Source organism: Anser brachyrhynchus, assembly GCF_964034855.1.
Source record: "Anser brachyrhynchus genome assembly, chromosome: 2".
NCBI lineage: Eukaryota > Metazoa > Chordata > Aves > Anseriformes > Anatidae > Anser > Anser brachyrhynchus.
In genome coordinates this window covers 134,499,286-134,517,615 of record NC_137695.1, presented here as the reverse complement: position 1 = coordinate 134,517,615, position 18,330 = coordinate 134,499,286, and the positions used below count along the sequence as shown (strand labels likewise).

The following is an 18,330-nucleotide window of genomic DNA, read 5'->3' as shown; positions in this document are numbered from 1 at the left end:
ACAGCCTTACAAACACTTGGGTATTTTTGTTCTCCACTGTTCTATTCATACCATTGCTTTTCTTCTTTCCTCTTCTAATGGATACAGTGTAAAGGAAGAAGGTAATCATATTCATAGTCCCGTGTTTTTCAAAATAAATAGTCACAGCAGTCCTGACAGGGGCGATGAATGAAGTTCCAGTTAGAGGAACATACTGGCACAAATTGCCCAGAGGAGCTGTAGATGGTCAGTGCAGTGCTCAAGGCCAGTTTGGATGGGGCTTTGGATAACCTGGTCTAGTGTTTGGAGTGTTTAGAGTTTGGAAGTAGATGATCTTTAAGGTCCCTTCCAACCCAAGCCATTCTATGATTCTATGATTTATGTTTCCATTTCCAGGTATTACATTAATGGCAGACTTTACAAAACACACCAGCAAAAACAGAGGTAGCACTTGCTGAGAGCACAGATAAAAAGAAGGTCCCTTAGAAGAAGAGGAAAAACAAAAAGCACAGGATAAGTGCTTCTTTCCCACCAGTTACTGATTCACAGAGTAATGAATTATCAGTTCTTAGTTCACAGAGTAATACCTGAGTAATAACCAGTTATTAATTCATAGGATAATAAAAGGAAAGAAACTACTATTATAATAGCACCAAAAAACCCAAACAAACAACAAAAAAACCCACAACCAAACAAAAAAAACCACATTGATGAGATCACATTACACTGAAAATGGAAGGTATAGCTATAATATTATTGCTTATCAGACCTCCATATGAAAGATATTCCACACTCCCCCTAGGTATCTAGTTCCCAATATTACTACCTTTATATTGTAGAAAGTTTTGTCTAACATTAAATCTGAACTTCCTGAATAATTTAGTTGATACATTTTTTCCTTCATCCTGAAGACAGAAAGAATATTTTTGTCCTTTTCACAGCAACATTTTCCATACAAAGAAAATTTTCCATACTTTTTACCCTAGGCCTTCTCAGACTAAAGAAATGGTGTTTATTTCAAATTTTCCGTGTCTTACATTCTAAATGTTTTAGTATTATTTTCCCCTGGACTCTCTCTAGTTTGAGCCTAAACACTCTTGGCTCCACCAGTCCCTAGCAGAAAAATCATCTGTCCTGTCAGAAATAAAGGACAACTATTAATACACTCTATGATGAGGTTGTCTTTTTTTTTTTTTTAAACTGTAGCATGTTGCTGACTCATATTTACTTTCAGGTCCATTACATTGCTCAGATTCTTTTCTGATGTGCTGTTGTTTTACCGGTATCATACTTTTTGATTTTTCTTCCCAAATGTAATTTGCATTTGTCAGTATTAAGTTTCTTGCTGATGGTTTCAAGACATTAATTTGTTAAGATCATTTTGACTTCTGATGCTGGCCACCAAAGTGCCAACAAGTCCTTCTAGCTTGCTTCCAGCTCTATATTTCATGATTCCATCATCCACATCACTAATAATTTGAAGAAGAGAAAATGCCTTTTAGATCAAGCAGGTAATGTTAATAAAAAAAAATAAGAAAAGAAAAAGCGTATCACATAAGGAATTCTGCTAAATCGCAAAACTTTTGGTTAGGCAGAACATGACATCTTCAGAGATAACTGCCTTATTTTTAAGATATCAAAAGATAAACAACCTGCCTTATTCCTACATCCTGCTACTAAGTGTTATCAAAACTCTATACGTCTAAACCACATGAGTTTTAATTCTGGTCATTGACCTCAACTACCCAAGAAAGTAGATTTTTCTGTCAGGGATGTCTTCTACTTCCAGTCTGTTGCATATCATGATCTAGTGCATCTTTTTTGATAACTAAGCATATTGTAAGTTTTCATATCTTGGAATCTTTCAAATTACTCTTTTTCTTCCCGGTGTTTTTGTTGTTGTTGTTTTTCAGTACATATCTGAACAAGATGCATTACCGCAACAGCTTGTCTCCGTAATGTCATGGGTTGCTCCACCTTTGACTGGACAGCCCTGCTAAAACATCAAACAGCTCCATAAAATGATCTATTTACCATAAAATCACAATAATTGCTTATGTGCCTAAATCAGAAGGCATTTTTCCCCCCATAAATATGACCGTACATCTGAACATATTAAAATGGATTTTCAAAATAAAAATACGCTTTTTTTTTTTTTTTTACTGACTTGCTTACATCACCGCTAACTACACCACCACTACTCCATCTTCGGGGAACTTTCCCCGCGGTGGCTCTCCATCCATCCCCGGTCACCCGGGGGCACCCCAACCACCCCTCCACCTCTCCCAACGCGGCCCGCAGGGGGGCGGCAGGGAGGCCGGAGGCACTGGGGAGGCTGCGGGCCCCTTCCCCGGCAGAAGCGGAAAAAATAAAGGGGTGGAAGAGCCGGGCCGGCGGCGGCGGCGGGGAAGCGAGGGACGGAGCGTGGCAGGGCCGCCTGGCGGGGCCGTCGCCTTCAAGGTGGCTGCCGGGAGCCGGGCGGGGCTGCGTGGATTTGGGATGAGGAGGGGGGAGAGAAGGAGGGAGACGAGAGGAAGGGCAGAGAGCCGAGCCGAGCCATCCCCGTTAGGAGGCGGAGGGGGAGGAGGCTGAGGAGGAGGAGGGAGGGACGGAGGGAGGGGAGGAGGCTGAAGAGGAGGAGGGGGAGGAGGAGGAGGACACGGGGAGGCGGCTGCTGCTGCTGCCGGGCAGAGAGGAGTCGTGCCGGAGCTGCGGCGGCACTCGGACGCCACATTCCCCCCGTACGGGACTGGCGGGGAGGATGAGCGAGAGCTGATCCTGCTGCCGGAGCTGCCAAGTGCCCCTTCCTCCTCCTCCTCCTCCTCCTCCTCCTTCTGCGCCTCCTCCCCTGCTGTGGGTGAACCTGCGCTACGGGCTCTTCACCGACCCGGGGAGGGGGCTGGTTTGTTTGTGTATTTGTTTAAGGAACAGAGAGAGAGGGGGAGCGAGAGAGAGAGGGAGAGATCTTCCATCCGTTGAAGCACAGTTCACTATGATCGTACTCGCATTCAGCACTGGAAGCCGGTTGGATTTCGTGGCTCGGTCCAGGGTGTTTTTCTTGCAAACCTTCCTTTGGATTTTATGTGCTACAGTGTGCAAAGCGGAGCAGTATTTCAATGTGGAGGTAAGCTCAGCCGTGTGCGTGTGCGAGCGTGTGTGCTCCCTCCGCTCCTGCTTCCCCCTTCCCTTTTCCACATCCCCTAAATAAAACCGACCCCCCCCAGCCAGCCATGTCATCGAGCAGCCAGGTCGGTGGCGGTTTCTTTCCAGCAGCCGGCAGCTAGCTCCCCTCCCTGATGGCTGCGTTTCCGAGGGGGATCCCGCTGCCGGCGGCAGCTCCAGGCTCGGTGCCGGGCTCTAGAGCGCTGCCCGTGCCCCCTCGGCCCCCCCCCGGGGCAAGGCGGGCAGCCCCCGGCCCGGCGCTGGGCACTACAGCTCGGGGAACGCTCTCTGAATACCGTGGACCTGAGATATTGCTGTATGGCTGAGGTTTCCCCCACCCTTTTCTTCCGTTCTTTCTCTCTTCCTTTATTTTTTTGGAAAGAAGAATGAATGAAAGAGTGTTGTGGGGACAGGAGGAAGGAAACTTGGGATGTCGGGTGCGTTTCTTTGTGGTGAAGTGTTTGGCAAAATAAGATCCTTTTCCCACTTAAACCTAATAAAAAGAGTTGCCGCTAGAAACTGTGAAACAAATGGTATAAAGGTGCAACTACAACACAAAAGTTAGAGGGTGTGGAGGACCAGGAAATACATTTTTTTTTTTCCTAAGTGAAAATGAAGGTTAAAACATAAGGATACTTAAATAGGGCAAACCCTAAGAGTTTGCAGCCACGGTGAGAATTCAGTGAACACCCGTTTCCAGTCACTCTTCTGTATGCTCCCCTTTTTTTTTTTTTTTTTTTTTTACATAATGCTTCCTAATAAGTAACGAGCTTTTACTGACTTTATAGCACATATTCTTTCCTCCTTTTCCCCCTCCCGTCACTCCGTTCATTCTGTTGTGAGCCCTTTTTCCTCATCTTTTTCAATGTTCTGTATTTATCTTCCTTTCTGTCTGTTCTTCTTCATCCTTCTCGTTACATCTCTCTAATATGCATGTGCTCTTTCCACTTCACATACGCTGTAACGGTTTTCTGTCAGATCTCTGTGTGCCTTCTCTTTCTTCTGTCCTGCCAGCCCCACTCCAAACTTTCTGCTGCACCCATGCACCACCCTCAACTCATTCTTGTTTCTTGTCTCTTTCATCTCATGTTCCCACAATTCTTTCTCTCACAGAAATGAAGCCTGTGCCTTTCTTTCTGTCTCGCACATATGCACACTGGCTTGTTTTATGTGAGCTCTTGTTCTCACTTAGTGACACTCATTCTTGCTCTTGTCTATGGCAAGACTGCTCCCGCAGATGCTCCTCCATCCCTAAGCTGTCTCCTTTTCTGTCTCAAGTCCTTACCTGTACTTTCTGTCATTCTGCCTCAGCAAAATCACCTCATACATACCAAAAATCACTTTTTCTTTCCTTGTGTGCTTTCATTCTATCCTTTCCCTCTTGGATGGCAGTTTCCCTTGCCACATGTAGTTCTCCTTTCTGCTTAGCAACACGCAACCTCAGCTTCCCTCTCTGACTTCTTTCTCTCTAGAAAGTATCGTCTTTACTCCATCATTAAAATCTCTCCTGATCATACATCCTACCTTTTTTTTTTTTTCTCTCTGCCATCTGCACACTAGTCCCTCTCATTCATTTCATATAACAAATGTACATCTCTGCTTCAGTATGACTGTAAGCTCTTTGGGGCAGCACTCATGTCTCCTTAGGCGTTTATGCAGTGTGTAGTGTGCTGGAGCCTGTAGTCTGTTGTGAGTCTTGCTATATAAATATTGAAGTCGCAAATTTCAGCATGCATGTTTAAGTTTTCTCCTTTTGCTCCTGTCCTTAGCTGCCTTCTTTACGGATGAGCATAGGAAAGCAGCATGGAAGGGAGGAAGTTGCTCTCTGTAGCCTCTCCAGGCTTCACAGGCTGGCCCCCTGCAGGGTATATGGAAGAAATTCCAGCAACAGAACTTTCTCCTCCCACAGTAGTCTGCTTTGCTGGCATCTGGCTCTGCTGGAGAGACTGGCGGCAGATGGAGCTAGTGTGGGAGGAGAAAAAGATTGGTTTCGTCAAGTGGAATAGGAACAGGAGGCCAACTCCAGTCAGAAGGAGGTTTTATGAGGAAAGAAGGGAAACAGTTTCATTTTTGCCACCTCTTCCATATGGAAAACAACACATTGGAGGGCAAAAGACAATACCAGTAGCAAGAGACTCTGTTGGGTGAAATGCAGTAGTGTCTGTGTGATGAGGGGACATATTTCCTCCTTCTGAAATATTCCATCGCATGTTCTTCCTCCCAGTTCATCATATACCAGCCAGCTCTCTCAGTCTCTTTTCATATTTCAGTCTTTGAGCCACAGATTGCTGGGAGCCAGAAGAGTGTTTGAGGGAATTTCTCTGGTATTCAGGAGTTGTCCTAATGTGAGGTTCTTCCCTAGACCACTGCTTTTGACTACTCTGTGACGTGATCCTGTCTAGACAGACTTGAGTTTTACCCCAGAACAGCCATTCCCATGTTCATGCTGTTTGGATAGCACTGCAAATTCAACTTTCTTCTTGTAGGGAACAGCAAAGGCTAAAACCATGAGAAATCTGAGGCAAAGGTGTTGGCAGTAGCAGTGTATGTATTGTGCTGTACAGCACTCTGTGTCAGCACAAGTGCATAATACAGTTGTACTTGATGGTAAATTGTGTAAATATATGACAATTCTTATGGCAATACAAATTAACATATGAAACAGGTTTCAGGAAAGAAGCAGTGTACATTTAGTTGAATAAAAAGTCCCTGAACAGATACTTAGGATGGCTGGAAAGCAGATTTTAATTCTTTCCTGTTTCTAAATAAAGTACAGATAATACCTGTTGAACATTATAAAATGCAGAGATCCTTTATTTCCTCTTATTATTCTGCCTCTGTTAATCCATTTTCCTAATTGAAAAGAAACATTCATGTAGCACTTTTGGATTGTTTGTTTGTTTGTTTCAATGCTGGTTTGTTGGGCTGTGAGCCAGAGCAATTCTTAAGAGATACTACTGTAGCTCAAAGATATTAAATAAAATGTTGCCTTTTAAAAGAAAAACATAAAGATGAAGTTTACAAGCTTGTATGAACATTACTATTCTTTCTTTGTAATTTTATTGCTTCTGTGTAAAATTCTTTTAAGCAAATATCTACATGGATGAAGTCCGTAAGCTTCCAATAACATCTGAGTTGTCAATTCTGAAATGTGTTCATGTATGTAGTATTGTATTTAATAGACATAGCCGAGTAGGATTCGGCTCATGGAGTATGGGACTCTGGAGGGGCACACTTGCACTCTGAGGCAATGAGAGCTTTGTGGTAAAGCTGCATGAGAGGTGGTTGTAAACTGATAAGTTTAAGAAGTCACGATGAAGTTTAAGATTCACATACTGGTATGTGTAGGAAGATTTTAACAGTAATGTTCAAGTTCACTAGTTACCAGTGGTATTTTGGTGAAACATTGCGTTTGACATCATGAGAACAACTAAGGACTGTACTGGTAGCTTCCTATTTTCAATGTTGAACTATTGGTCCAGAACTATAACATCCATAAGTAATTTTAGTAACAGAAGAATATGGCTATCGATGTAGGTTTTTCTTTCTACTGTTTTAAACTATTTCAATACAATAATAGAGGAAAATGCCCATCTGTGAAATAGAGAATGGAATAACAGTTATTAAACACACATTTAAATAGTGAAATTGATACAAGCAAGCAAAGATAATTTGTTCTCAGAATCTGATAGAGGACGATATTCTGAGCCAGCCAAGCTTTTCTTTTTTTCCTCAAAGTTCATCACTATAGTAATAGTATCTCATGTTGGGAGTGTCTATCTATGGTCTTTCATGAGTATCATTCAAGTAAGACTGTATAGATACTTATGTTTTCCTAAAACCAATATTATTGTACTCTTTGAGCTGGTATTAATCTGTGAGCTCATCTTCTAATATTATCAATTAGTTTATGTATATATTTAAATAATAACTGTGTATATTTAATGCTATTAGATACTTAATATAAAAAAATAGAAAGCAATGTCAGTGTTATTTAAGGGCTGCTGAAACAAGTACACCTTGGTCAGAAGACAGGATCATCAATCATGAATCTAGAATAAGATTCGATTTTGTATTCTAATACTGGATATTCTTATTCCTGTGAGTAACCGCATCAGCTGGGTATGTGCATAAAGCCTGTTGAGGAAAGAACTGTTTTTAGGTTCCCACCTGGTTTCATTCACTGTATCTGTGATGTGGGAAGCACTAGAGACAAAGCATGCTTCATCATCTCTCTCTTCATGCAGGCAATTACACTCTAGTTTCTTTCTTCTAATTCTAAATTTATAGACCTGAATCCCTAGAGGAGGTCTTAAAATGAATCTTATTTTAGTGTGAGCAGCTCTTTAAAACAATACAGTCTTTTATCTCCTCCCATTTTCAGATGTGTGACAGTTAAATTTCTTATTGTGGAACAAAATACAGTAGAATCAAAACTTCAGGAAAATGCTGTCAATTTCCTCCATGGCGACAAGTGCCTGAGAACCACATCGCTTTCATTGTTAATAAACTTTATAATTAACATCCATCTCCTGTCCAGTGGTAATTCATGACCTTTTCTTTCATGGGCTCTGGGTCATTTAAGCTTGAAAGCAGTCCAGTTTAATTCTTCATCTGGCAATTGAAAGGGAATAAACATTTGGGAAGGAAACATTCTTCCAATATCACCTTTACACACTTGTCAGCCAATGAGCTTCTTTAGCAGGTTTGCAAGCACAATACTGTACTTTTCTAACTTGTTAAAATGCAAGCTCAAAAAGAAATAAGGAGAAACAATTAAGGTGTTTTTGGTGTAAGTAGTGCTATGTGTCCTAAAAAGAATTTACAGGGTCGTCATTGTTCTTAGGTGCAGATAGTACTCATGATTCCCAGTGGTTCAAATTCTGAATCTTGCCCTTGGATAAGATATCTACTAAATAAACTGTCTTGTGAGAACAAGAACTTCAAGACAAAATTATTAGGAGGCTGGAGAGGACTTACTTGGATCTGGTGATGGAGGTGGCTGGATGGAAAAATATTATTCAATAAAAATATAGATATAATATGGGATATTTCCTATTTGATTATTGAGGAAATACAGATACAAAGAAAACCTTCTGTAAGGGTTTCTGATGAACAGATATATCTAGATAAGGAAACTAATGTTCAGAATGTTTTATGCCTAATAGGCAACAGAACTCTTTTCTGTTACAGTAGGCAAATACCTACTACATGACAAATGGGTTCTCATTTGATATTATAAAATATATGTGGAGATTACTAGTCAGTAGAGTACATTCTCTACTATAATTAAAACAATTCCTTTTTACAAAAATTACAGTAGATCAATTTTCTACTCTGTAGCATGAGATTATTTTGTTTAAAATGTTTCAGAGAACCTTCTGGATTCTTTTGCCTCTTATTTAGTTCAAATACAGATAAGAAAAAAATGGTCCCAGTTCTGAAGAGTTCACCACTGACATAGTATGTTAGACCTTAGATGCAAGACATATTTGGTTATAGTTCTATTTCATCTTTATTTTCCTATTGTAGATTTCTGACTACTTAGTGATTGAGCATCACAGCTATTAGTCATTCTCAATTCCACTAAAGAAAAGAAATAAAATAGTTAAACAAGGAGATTTATGTAATCACCTTATTTAGTGCAAGAGAAACCTGCCAAAACATGTATTCCTAATGTTTTCTGAAGAGATCTTACTAAAATAAATACACAATTTATTAGCTCAGCAAAAAAAGCCTGAACAATCCCAAGCTCTCCCCCCTTCCATTATTCAGAAGGCATCCTGCAATAGAATAATGCTCCCGCATAACCATTCATTGTTTCTTCAGAGTGGATATACCATCTTCTTTAACTGGTTTAAGATTTATGTTGCTCTTTGTCAGTTTTATTTGAATCCATCTAAAAGGTCAGTGCTTGCTCTAGGCACCTCAGCTCTCCTTATGCACTCAGCAAGACTGAATTGTAAGAGTTTATAAAGATAGAATGCGGTATTATATGGATTTGAAAACATTTTAAACTGCATCTGTTGTCAGCGTTTTAAAGTCTTGTCTCGTCCTTCTACTTTACTGTATGATTGTGGAAGACTTTGTGTTGATGCTTTTTGATGATCCGTAAAGCTGAGATGTAACTTTTTAAAATAACCTTTATTAAATTGTGTAATGCTTGTCACCTGCCTGTTTCAGATTTCAGTTTATTGTCTAACCTGTTTGCTGTCCTTAAACCATGCAGTTGACCATAGTCTGAAGGAGCAGGCGGAGTCTGTTCAGTTTGCTAACTGTGATATGTCAAATGACAGATTTAGTTTAATTTTGTATGAGGAAGACCAGGATTAGTGCTGCAAACATGATTTTACTTGGCACAGAAATGGATTTGAAAAATAATTATGATTAGAGCTTTATCTTTTAAAGAGAGGTCATGCTATTTGGAACCTTTATTTATTGGTTGCTTGGCAACTGTTCATTCATGTTCCTGCTTATCATCATTCATTATAAGCATCTTTGCTGTACAGTAAGAGTAATTAAGTGGTAACAACTTATTTCTGTGTCGAGTTAAAATTGACAGAAATTACAGAAATAGAAAAAGAATTCTTTTTTTTTTTTTAGTTGCTGAAACTGCTGGTACAATGTTTATTTGTTAAAAGCTGGTTTATACCAGCTGAGGAATTATCTGCACTTCTGCTGTGATTATAATAGTCCTAGCACACCTTTAGGTATTACAACACATAATTGACTTAGGGTCTTGTTCAGGTGTTTTTGTTGTGTTTAAAATCACCTGTTAATTTCAAGATCAAGGCTTCAGGGTATGACGAAACTTTTCTCCGGTTGATTCCACTGCTTAGCCATAGGCAATCCAATCTCAAGTGCTAAGGTTTGAACCCGGTATTTGAAAAGGGGTTTAAAATTCAGGGGTTAAAAACTGCTGCAACGGAGGATGCGCAGCTGAAGCAATGAGCCCCAATAATTCTGTAGAACATTAAAGTCACTTGATGCTTTCGGTAGAAAATAGCAGATTTTATTACACTGTGTGGAAACACATTCATAAAACATATGATTTGACAATTGTCTTCTGACTGTTGGATGAGAAATATTTTGCCTTTTTTATTAGTTCTTTATGGATCATATTGTGAGTGACCCTTGTGTGGAATAGCAGTGCAGAAATAACAGATGTGCTATGGATTGTTCAGAGAGGATTCCTCTGTACATTAAGAGCAATACTGGGACAAATTCCTTATAGGTGCATCTTAAAAGGGCATCTGTCAGTCTAGGGCCAGGGTGGAAGTAGATTTGTCTCTCTTTTCCTACCTCTTGGTCTGCAGGTGGATTTGCTTCCTTATTGGAGAACTCAGGGGAGAAATGCCCCCCTAGGACTGATAACCTCCACTTTAAGCTTCTAACTGTATTGACTCCCTTGTACTATTCATACCAGGCTGTGCTTATGGGGGACAAGGTGCCTGCTGTAAGACAAACCTATGTGGATTTTCATCAGTTTTTCCCACTCATGTGACATGGCTGTAATAAATGAAGATGATGTTCAGCATATTTTCAGAAACAATTGAACTGGTTTCATAATTGTATAGGTAATTTGAAAAGAAATGCTGACCTCAGAATCTATTTTTTATTATATTTTTTCCTCATGATCTTGTAGAGAAGCGGTTGTTTTATTCCATTGGTCCTCTTCATTTTTGCTAACCTGGAATCACATCTCCACTTACAAGTGTGATATGCAGGTTGGCAAGGGGGAGACTTCCTTTTCAGAAAATTACCAACTCAAAGGCAGAGGGAAAATTATCAATTTCTTTAGAAAGTAGATAGCAAAACAAAAGAACAAGCATCCCTTTCAATGGGAAGGCGCATGCTTCCTTTAAATGTCTCAATAGATTTTTATGAAGTGTAGCAAAGAGGAAATTGCTTCTTTCTTGTACTGTATCCGGATCTGAAGGTGGTGATCCTGTCATATTTTTCTTTCTTACCTCAGACATTCGTTGTGTGATGTTCTTCTAAGAAATTACTTTGACCCACTGTCTTCTCAGAGCAACTGACAGATTGTGTTTGTCTACATGCCGTGGTTTACATGCTGCGCAGAATTGTAGTAATATATTTAATTGCAAACAAAATAAATGATCTGTCTTCCACACAATAAAATTTATTATTATTACTAGCAGTAATAGATGTATATAGCTAAACATACAGCATGATTTTGATTTGGCAAGTGAGAGTTTTCTTTTTTTTCTTTTTTTTTTTCTCATTAGCTGTATGTATATCACAAAAAAGGACTGTGTTCCATTTTTCTATTTTCATTATTAATTATCAATTATCTGGCTTCTAATACATCTGTCCTTTCTGTCCTTCCTTACTTATACAGTATGTCATCTTTGGAAAGGTCTTTATCTCTCTCTTTGTTGCATGCATTTTCGGGTATGTAGGAAAAATGAGGTGATGTAAGTGATTGAAGCACTGTGCTGGGGGGCTGGAGATCTGGTTCATGTGTCCAGTTCCATAATGAGTCTTCATATTGATAGCAGAGCTATCAATATTGATAACAGAGCTGTCATATTCTCAACTGAGCTTTCACAAATGTAGATTGGACTAATTGAGGAGTATGTGCTGCCGTTTCCAATACATGTCAAGAACAACAGAATAGAAATGATGCTAAAGAGCCATGAATGTTTCTAGATCATTCATTTGTCTCTGAACAGTTTCCCTTCTTGTCATGTAAAAAAAATAGTAAGGAAATATAAAAAATAAATACAGCATTTCACTTAGGTCATCTGTGTAATAATGAAGTGATGAATATATTCAAGAAGAAGTACCAGAGCAGAAGAAATGAAAAACATGTCAATAATAACATTTCAAACACCGTTTTGTTTCTTTTTGTTTGTTTGTATTTTTTTAATGTATGTACCAAAGCTAGACAGCAAATATTGTCAGTAGGATTACATGAAGGATGTCACAAAATGATTGAAGATAGAGAGTATGACATTCTCTTTCAGAATGAAAGGTTGAATATGATAATTTTTGATACCCAAATACAAAAACGAGTAGTGTGCTTCAAAATATGTTTCAGTGTAAAAGTCTTATCAAATAAAATGGATTTCAGATCAGTCTGTGTGTTGCACAATGCAAAATTAAAGTATTTTATTTTTAAACAAATTCACTATTAATAAGTAAATTGTTCCACAAACATTCATGTTGCCTTGTTATCACAGTATCTAGCCTTTTTCTTTGTTTCTTTGTTTGAATATTTGTGCATTTTTATGAGATGAAATAAAAGATTGACTTTTCACTGCTCCAGGTATTAATGTTTTTATTATATACCACTAATAGGCAGACATGCAGCTCACATACCCCTGCTTATTAACAAAAATAATGGCAAAAGATGAGGCATTGGGAGAATAAGAGCTTTGCTATGCTGACATGTTAAATATTATCGAATTGGAAACTGAATCTTTTTCTTCAAGGCTCCTGTACCTTGAGTACTCCTGTACCTTATAGTCTTCCTTTGTTCTACTTTTCTTCTTACTTTTCTTCCCCCTTCCCTCCAACCCCCCCCCCCCCCCCCCCCCCCCCAATTTATTTTCCTCAGCTTCCTCAGCTTGTCTTTTTACAGGACATTGCCTCATTGCCTGCAGCCAGGGAAAGTCATCAGTCATTATTGAACCATAGAATCATAGATAGAAGAGAGGAGAAAGACTTGTTAAGAGTCTATTTCTCTGCCAATGCTGGATTGCTTGCTATTGTATATTTTCTGGCATTTTGTAAAGTCAAATTTTAAAATCCACAATGGTGGAACTTCCAAAATTGGACTTGAAAAAAGCCCTGGTAAATGTACATTATGGAAAACTACAGTGGAAGAATTCTTTTTAGTAGACTTTTCCTTTGGCTACTGGCAACAGTAGTTCAAAGTTGTCTCCAGTTAGGCACTTTTTCATAGAAGTGATGTCTGTTCTGCAAGCAAAAGTGAGAGCATCTGTACATGAGCATAGATGACACGCACTGATTAGTAATTCCGTGCATTTCTTTGAATTTACAAAATGAAAGAAAAACACTACAAAAACAAAAAACCCACACAACAACAACAACAAAAAACAGGAGGAGCAGAGAGGAGCAAAGGCTTGATTTAAATTTTCACTTCATTTGAATCTGTAGTGCAGCTGAAATGGACTAACAGTACCTGATTTAAAAAATATATGCAGTTTTATGTGGATTGCTGTCACTGTGTCAGGAGGGCTAGAATAGGTTGTGATGTTTTTGAACACCTCTCCTATGAAGACAGGCTGAAGTAGCTGGGGTTGTTCAGCTTGGAGAAGAGAAGGCTCCAGGGAGATTTTATAGTGGCCTTCCAGTACCTAAAGGGGGCCTACAGGAAAGATGGAGAGGGACTCTTTGTCAGGGGGTGTAGGGATAGGACAAAGAGGAATGGATTTAAACTAAAAGAGACTAGGTTTAGATTAGGTTTTAGGAAGAAATTCTTTACTCAGGGGGTGGTGAGGCACTGGCACAGGCTGCCCAGAGAAGCTGTGGATGCCCCATCCCTGGAGGTGCTCAAGGCCAGGCTGGATGGGGCTTTGGGCAACGTGGTCTGGTGGGAGGTGTCCCTGCCTATGGCAGGGGGGTTGGAATTAGATGGGCTTTAAAGGTCCCTTCCAATCCAAACCAGTCTATGATTCTGTAAGTATTGTGCATTGTTGTATTTAAGTATTACTACCTGAAGAATAAAACTGGATATTAGTAGGAGTTTTATAGATATCTAGATAAAACAGCCTGTGAAGAAATCATTTTGGTTTTTTTTTTTTTTTTTTTCAGTTCACACATCATATCATTAGTGTGTTTGTGAACACAAAGATGTTTGTGACACTTGCACATGTGAGCTATCATAATGTCCATGCTCTGCATATTGTGTAACACTAGCCAAACAAAGATCTCAAGATGTGTTTTGTGGGAAGGTTGGGTTTGTTTGCTAACATACATCCTGATGCTGAGGTTTGTGCAGGATTATTTGTATGAGATACATTTTCTAGCCAGTGTGCAAGCAGCAAGGCTGCCCTCTGGATTAGATTGGAAAAGGGATTCAGTTTGAGACAACAATACTTACATTTAGGTGTTCAAATGTGTTCTGTGTATGTTTCCTGTGTATTAATAACAATCTGCTCCCTGAAATCAATGAAGCAGAGAGAATAATTCAGCTAACCAGCCATTTAATGCCGACATCAGAATGACTTGAATCTTTTTCTGGACTCCATTGTTAGTATTGACTAGCAGCATGATTTACTTGCTTACATATAGGCATCTAGCACCATTTAAGGAGCCCTAGGGCGAAATATGCATAAAGCTGGCAGAAGTAATACAGTATCTATGGAAGCTTTGTCTTTCTAGATTAGCAGCTGGAAGTCAGACTGTGTCCTAAGTCATCTCAGATAGCACTAGACACTTCTGTTTAGGTCCTCGAATACTATTCCAGATTTTAAGTGATGGTGGAGTGTGTCAAGACACCTGTACCTGTGGGGCTCCCCCATGTAGACATTGGTATTCAGATGTCTTAATTTGGAGTTGAATCCCTTCCCTCTGCAATGGTGGGTTTCATTAAATTTTTCTAACTATTGGGTGTTGTTTAGCCCCTGTGGCCTATCTTGTTTGGCCTTTAGGTAACATTCTAGAAAATCATGACCATCCTAAAAGTCCAATGACATATTTGTCATTCCCTGGATAATGTAGATCATCATAGATCACACAAGACACTAGTATTTCTGGCAAAGCCAAAGAGCAGAACTCTGTTGTTATGGTGGTATGATTTTTATCCTGTCACTCTGATGCCCCACACATTATTACATACATTTATCCCTTCATGCAAGAAGACACCATTTCATACACATTTAGATTTCATGTATTTTAAATATTTAGTTAGGGATATAAAAAGCACAACATTTCTCTGCTGATATCAAGGCAGTTTTGCCTTCAACCTTAATGAGACCAGGCCTGGGCGTGTTTAAGTCAGTGTACAACATATTACCTAACTTAGACAGTATATTTGTGCCCTGTTTTACAAATACAATGCTCCCAAGATTTATTTGATGCCTTACCCTAAGTGATTTTAAAGGCTGTTTTTCCTTCCTAAACATACAAACCTGAAAACAGCTATTTGTTGCCCTTAAGGAGAGAGAACAGAATGTTAAGCATTTTTATGAAGAGTAAGTAATTAAAAAATATATTTTAGAAGAATAAACTTGCTCAATATCTATGGTCTGATAGACAATCCCCAAGAAGGTAAAAATGAAAATGACATTTTAATAATTTCTCTGGGTAGAAGCCATGTGTTCTCAAGAATAATTAGCAGTTTTCAAGTACTTTAAAGTAAAGTAATATGGATTAATTCAACAAAAATTTACATTTCAGTGTTAATGCTAGAATTTAGATTTCATCATAGTCAGGTATGTAATTTCATTGATTTATTTACACTACTTGCTTTAGATCTTCAGAACAGTGAAAGCAACTTGATCAGAATAAGAGGATTATTGGCCATTTTATGTTTATATGTTTGCTTATTTTCTTCTTTGTAAATCCAGAATTGCAAATACCTGAATATAGTACCAGACGTACTATTTGACTGAGGTTTCTGCTATCATGTAATTGACGGGAGAATAGATCTACTGTTGATTTTCAGGTCTGCACTTGGGGAAGAAGAGTTATTATATCTGCAATCTTCTATTCCAGAAGAGCTTCCTTTGTAATATTTAGCTCTACTCTATTGTTTTGCACTGACAGGCTCACTTAGAGAAAAAACAGTATTTTAGTTCCTTTGTGAATAATCCCATCATTTCTTCTGGCTGCTGAGAGAATTCACTTTTTGTCCCAGTAGTCAGATAAAGTTAGAGTCATTGTTCTTCGTATATTAATTGCTTAGATGTCTTTTCCATTGAGATACTAGAGAATTTTTCTCTACATGCAAGATCTTTCTAAAGAGTTGATGTCAATTTAAATTGGACCAAAAGATTTGTATTCTGTATAAATGTTTTCTTTCTCTATTTTTGCTCAAAATAAAGCAAAAAAAAAAATCCATTTCATTGTAAGGCTTTTGTGTGTGTGTGTGTGTGTCTTTATGAGTATTCCCTTCCTTCTCTAAATTTTTAGCAGCCAAAGCAATGATTCTTAAGCTGAAGCTAAGCTTTCAAAATGCTAGAACATTTGGTGATGTTTAGTAAAAATTACAAGTGGCTGAGACAGGAGAGCTTTAAGAAACTATAGCTTTTCTAAAGTTTTAACTAATAAAATAATGCAATGCAGAAATTCGTCAACCACATTAGCATTAACATGATAGCTAGAAAAGGACAGAATGATACTTTCAATTTTAAATGCCCTACAAAGAAAGGTCTTTGTAGATTTTAACTTTTTAGAAATAAAATAGCTACATGTGTAGTTGAAAACTGTGTAATGGTGTTTGGTGGTTTGGTGTAAAATAATAAAAATTGATTTAATTTTTTTTTCCCTTGGAACAAAGAATTCAGAGTCATTGAAAGAAGTCAGCAGCCTTAAGATTTATGTAGAAAGGGAGAGTATAAATATGCTTTTGCTCCATGGTTTCTTTTAATAGAGCTCATGCCTTACCCATGTTTGAGTGATAGGGAGAAGCAATTGAGAAACAGGAAGAAGGCAATCCACCGTTTCCCATTTTATTTTATGTAACTGCTATTTGTTTGCTTATTTACTTATTATCCTAATCAGATATCTATTTTCAATTCTAATCGGGTATTTATTTCCAGTGGTCTTGATTGGAAAACTTTGATGAGATTCTAACTTCATGGAATTGGTCAGATTTTGCCATTAGTTTTATTGTATCCAGGATTTTACTCCATGCTGTTTGAAAAGCCCTGAATCACTCAGTGTTTTAGTTGAGTCAATGAGCAGTATACTGAATACTTAAGATGAATATTCATGTCTAAATTCATAGTCTCAACCTGTCCATAAAGGATAAATTTAGTACAAAAAGAAGTAGAGAGAAACTATCTATGTGTAAAAATTAATCTTATGTGTAAAATTAATCTTGTAGTTAGAAGGAAGTGTAACATCACTAGAGGAGTGGACACTGTATATGTTTCATACCAGAAAGACAATTTTTTTGAGGGGGAAGGTGGAATTAAATTGAGATGAGTTCTAAACATTTAATGAAAGGGCTCTCTAAATATGGCTTATGTCCTCAGCAGTAAGGGACTGGATTCTTTCCTTTCCCTATACCCTGAGTCTAACAGTAATTTTCCTCATTCAGTGAGGCTGATGGCTCTGCTGACAGCTATTGACTGTAATGTTTATTCTTCTGCACTAGTCTGTCTACCTTAAGAACTTTATAGCTATCACATTAGAACAAAACTTTGGACTGTATTGCATAAATTGACTTCTCCGCTTCATTACTTCTTGTCGCTTACACTGTTCAGCCATCATGTGTGAAAGTGTCTTTTTCTAATAACATTTAATTCAATGCTACCAAATGTGAATATGGCCTGTGGAATCAGCGGACTGGTGTAAAAATCATAAAAAGGCTTTTAGAATATTTTTGGTTGTCTTCTGCTTTTTGAACTTTTGTGTTCACGTTTTACAGATTACTTTTTCCTTTCCTGAAATGAGGGCAGAAACTTCACAGTTAAAGAAACTGAATATTTTCATTGTCTGCAGGAAACCAAGTCTTCATGAAAGTCTACCAAATGTTTAAGGCGAAATCTACCTAACACTCTAGTCACAATACTCACTTCATACCACTTTCAGTTTTGATTGACTTCAGAACTGTATTTGGTGATATTTTTGCCTCTGTTAAAACTTGTCACTTCAAAAGGTCAAAGTGCTTGTAACTGCTGCCAAACACCCTTTTTCAAGAGTGTGATGACTACTAACATTATACAATTTGCATAACACCACTAAACTGACAGTGGCTGGCTGGCTGGCCTTGTGCATCACCATTTGCTTGACCATGGGAGAAGCCTAACTTTGATTAGCGTAACTTTTGACTTAACCACTGACTGCAGCTGCAGTGACTGGGTAGTGCTCCAGGGATGTAGCTTTTATTTTTCCAGGATCTGTGATTTCTCTCATTGGAGGAGGAAGGCAAAGGTTTTGCTGCTTTTAAACTAAGTTTGTGATTTTGTAACTCTAATTTTTGTAGCATCTAACAGATGTTACAAAATAGTTTTGAAGTGGTGTCCTAGA

General features: G+C 38.5%; 1 protein-coding gene across 2 annotated transcripts in view; it reads left to right on the top strand.

Annotated features, from left to right (window-relative positions):
* Window positions 1-1,490: 1,490 nt before the first annotated feature.
* MMP16 (matrix metallopeptidase 16) overlaps window positions 1,491-18,330 on the top strand; it is a 200,871-nt gene continuing 184,031 nt past the window's right edge. Inside the window, exon 1 of one of the 2 annotated variants that reach the window (XM_080581664.1) lies at window positions 1,491-3,103. In XM_080581664.1, coding sequence (XP_080437790.1) covers window positions 2,972-3,103 — 132 coding nt within the window. In that variant the 5' untranslated portion in view covers window positions 1,491-2,971. The remainder of the gene's footprint in view (window positions 3,104-18,330) is intronic. The other variant, XM_080581666.1, reaches the window with a different exon arrangement.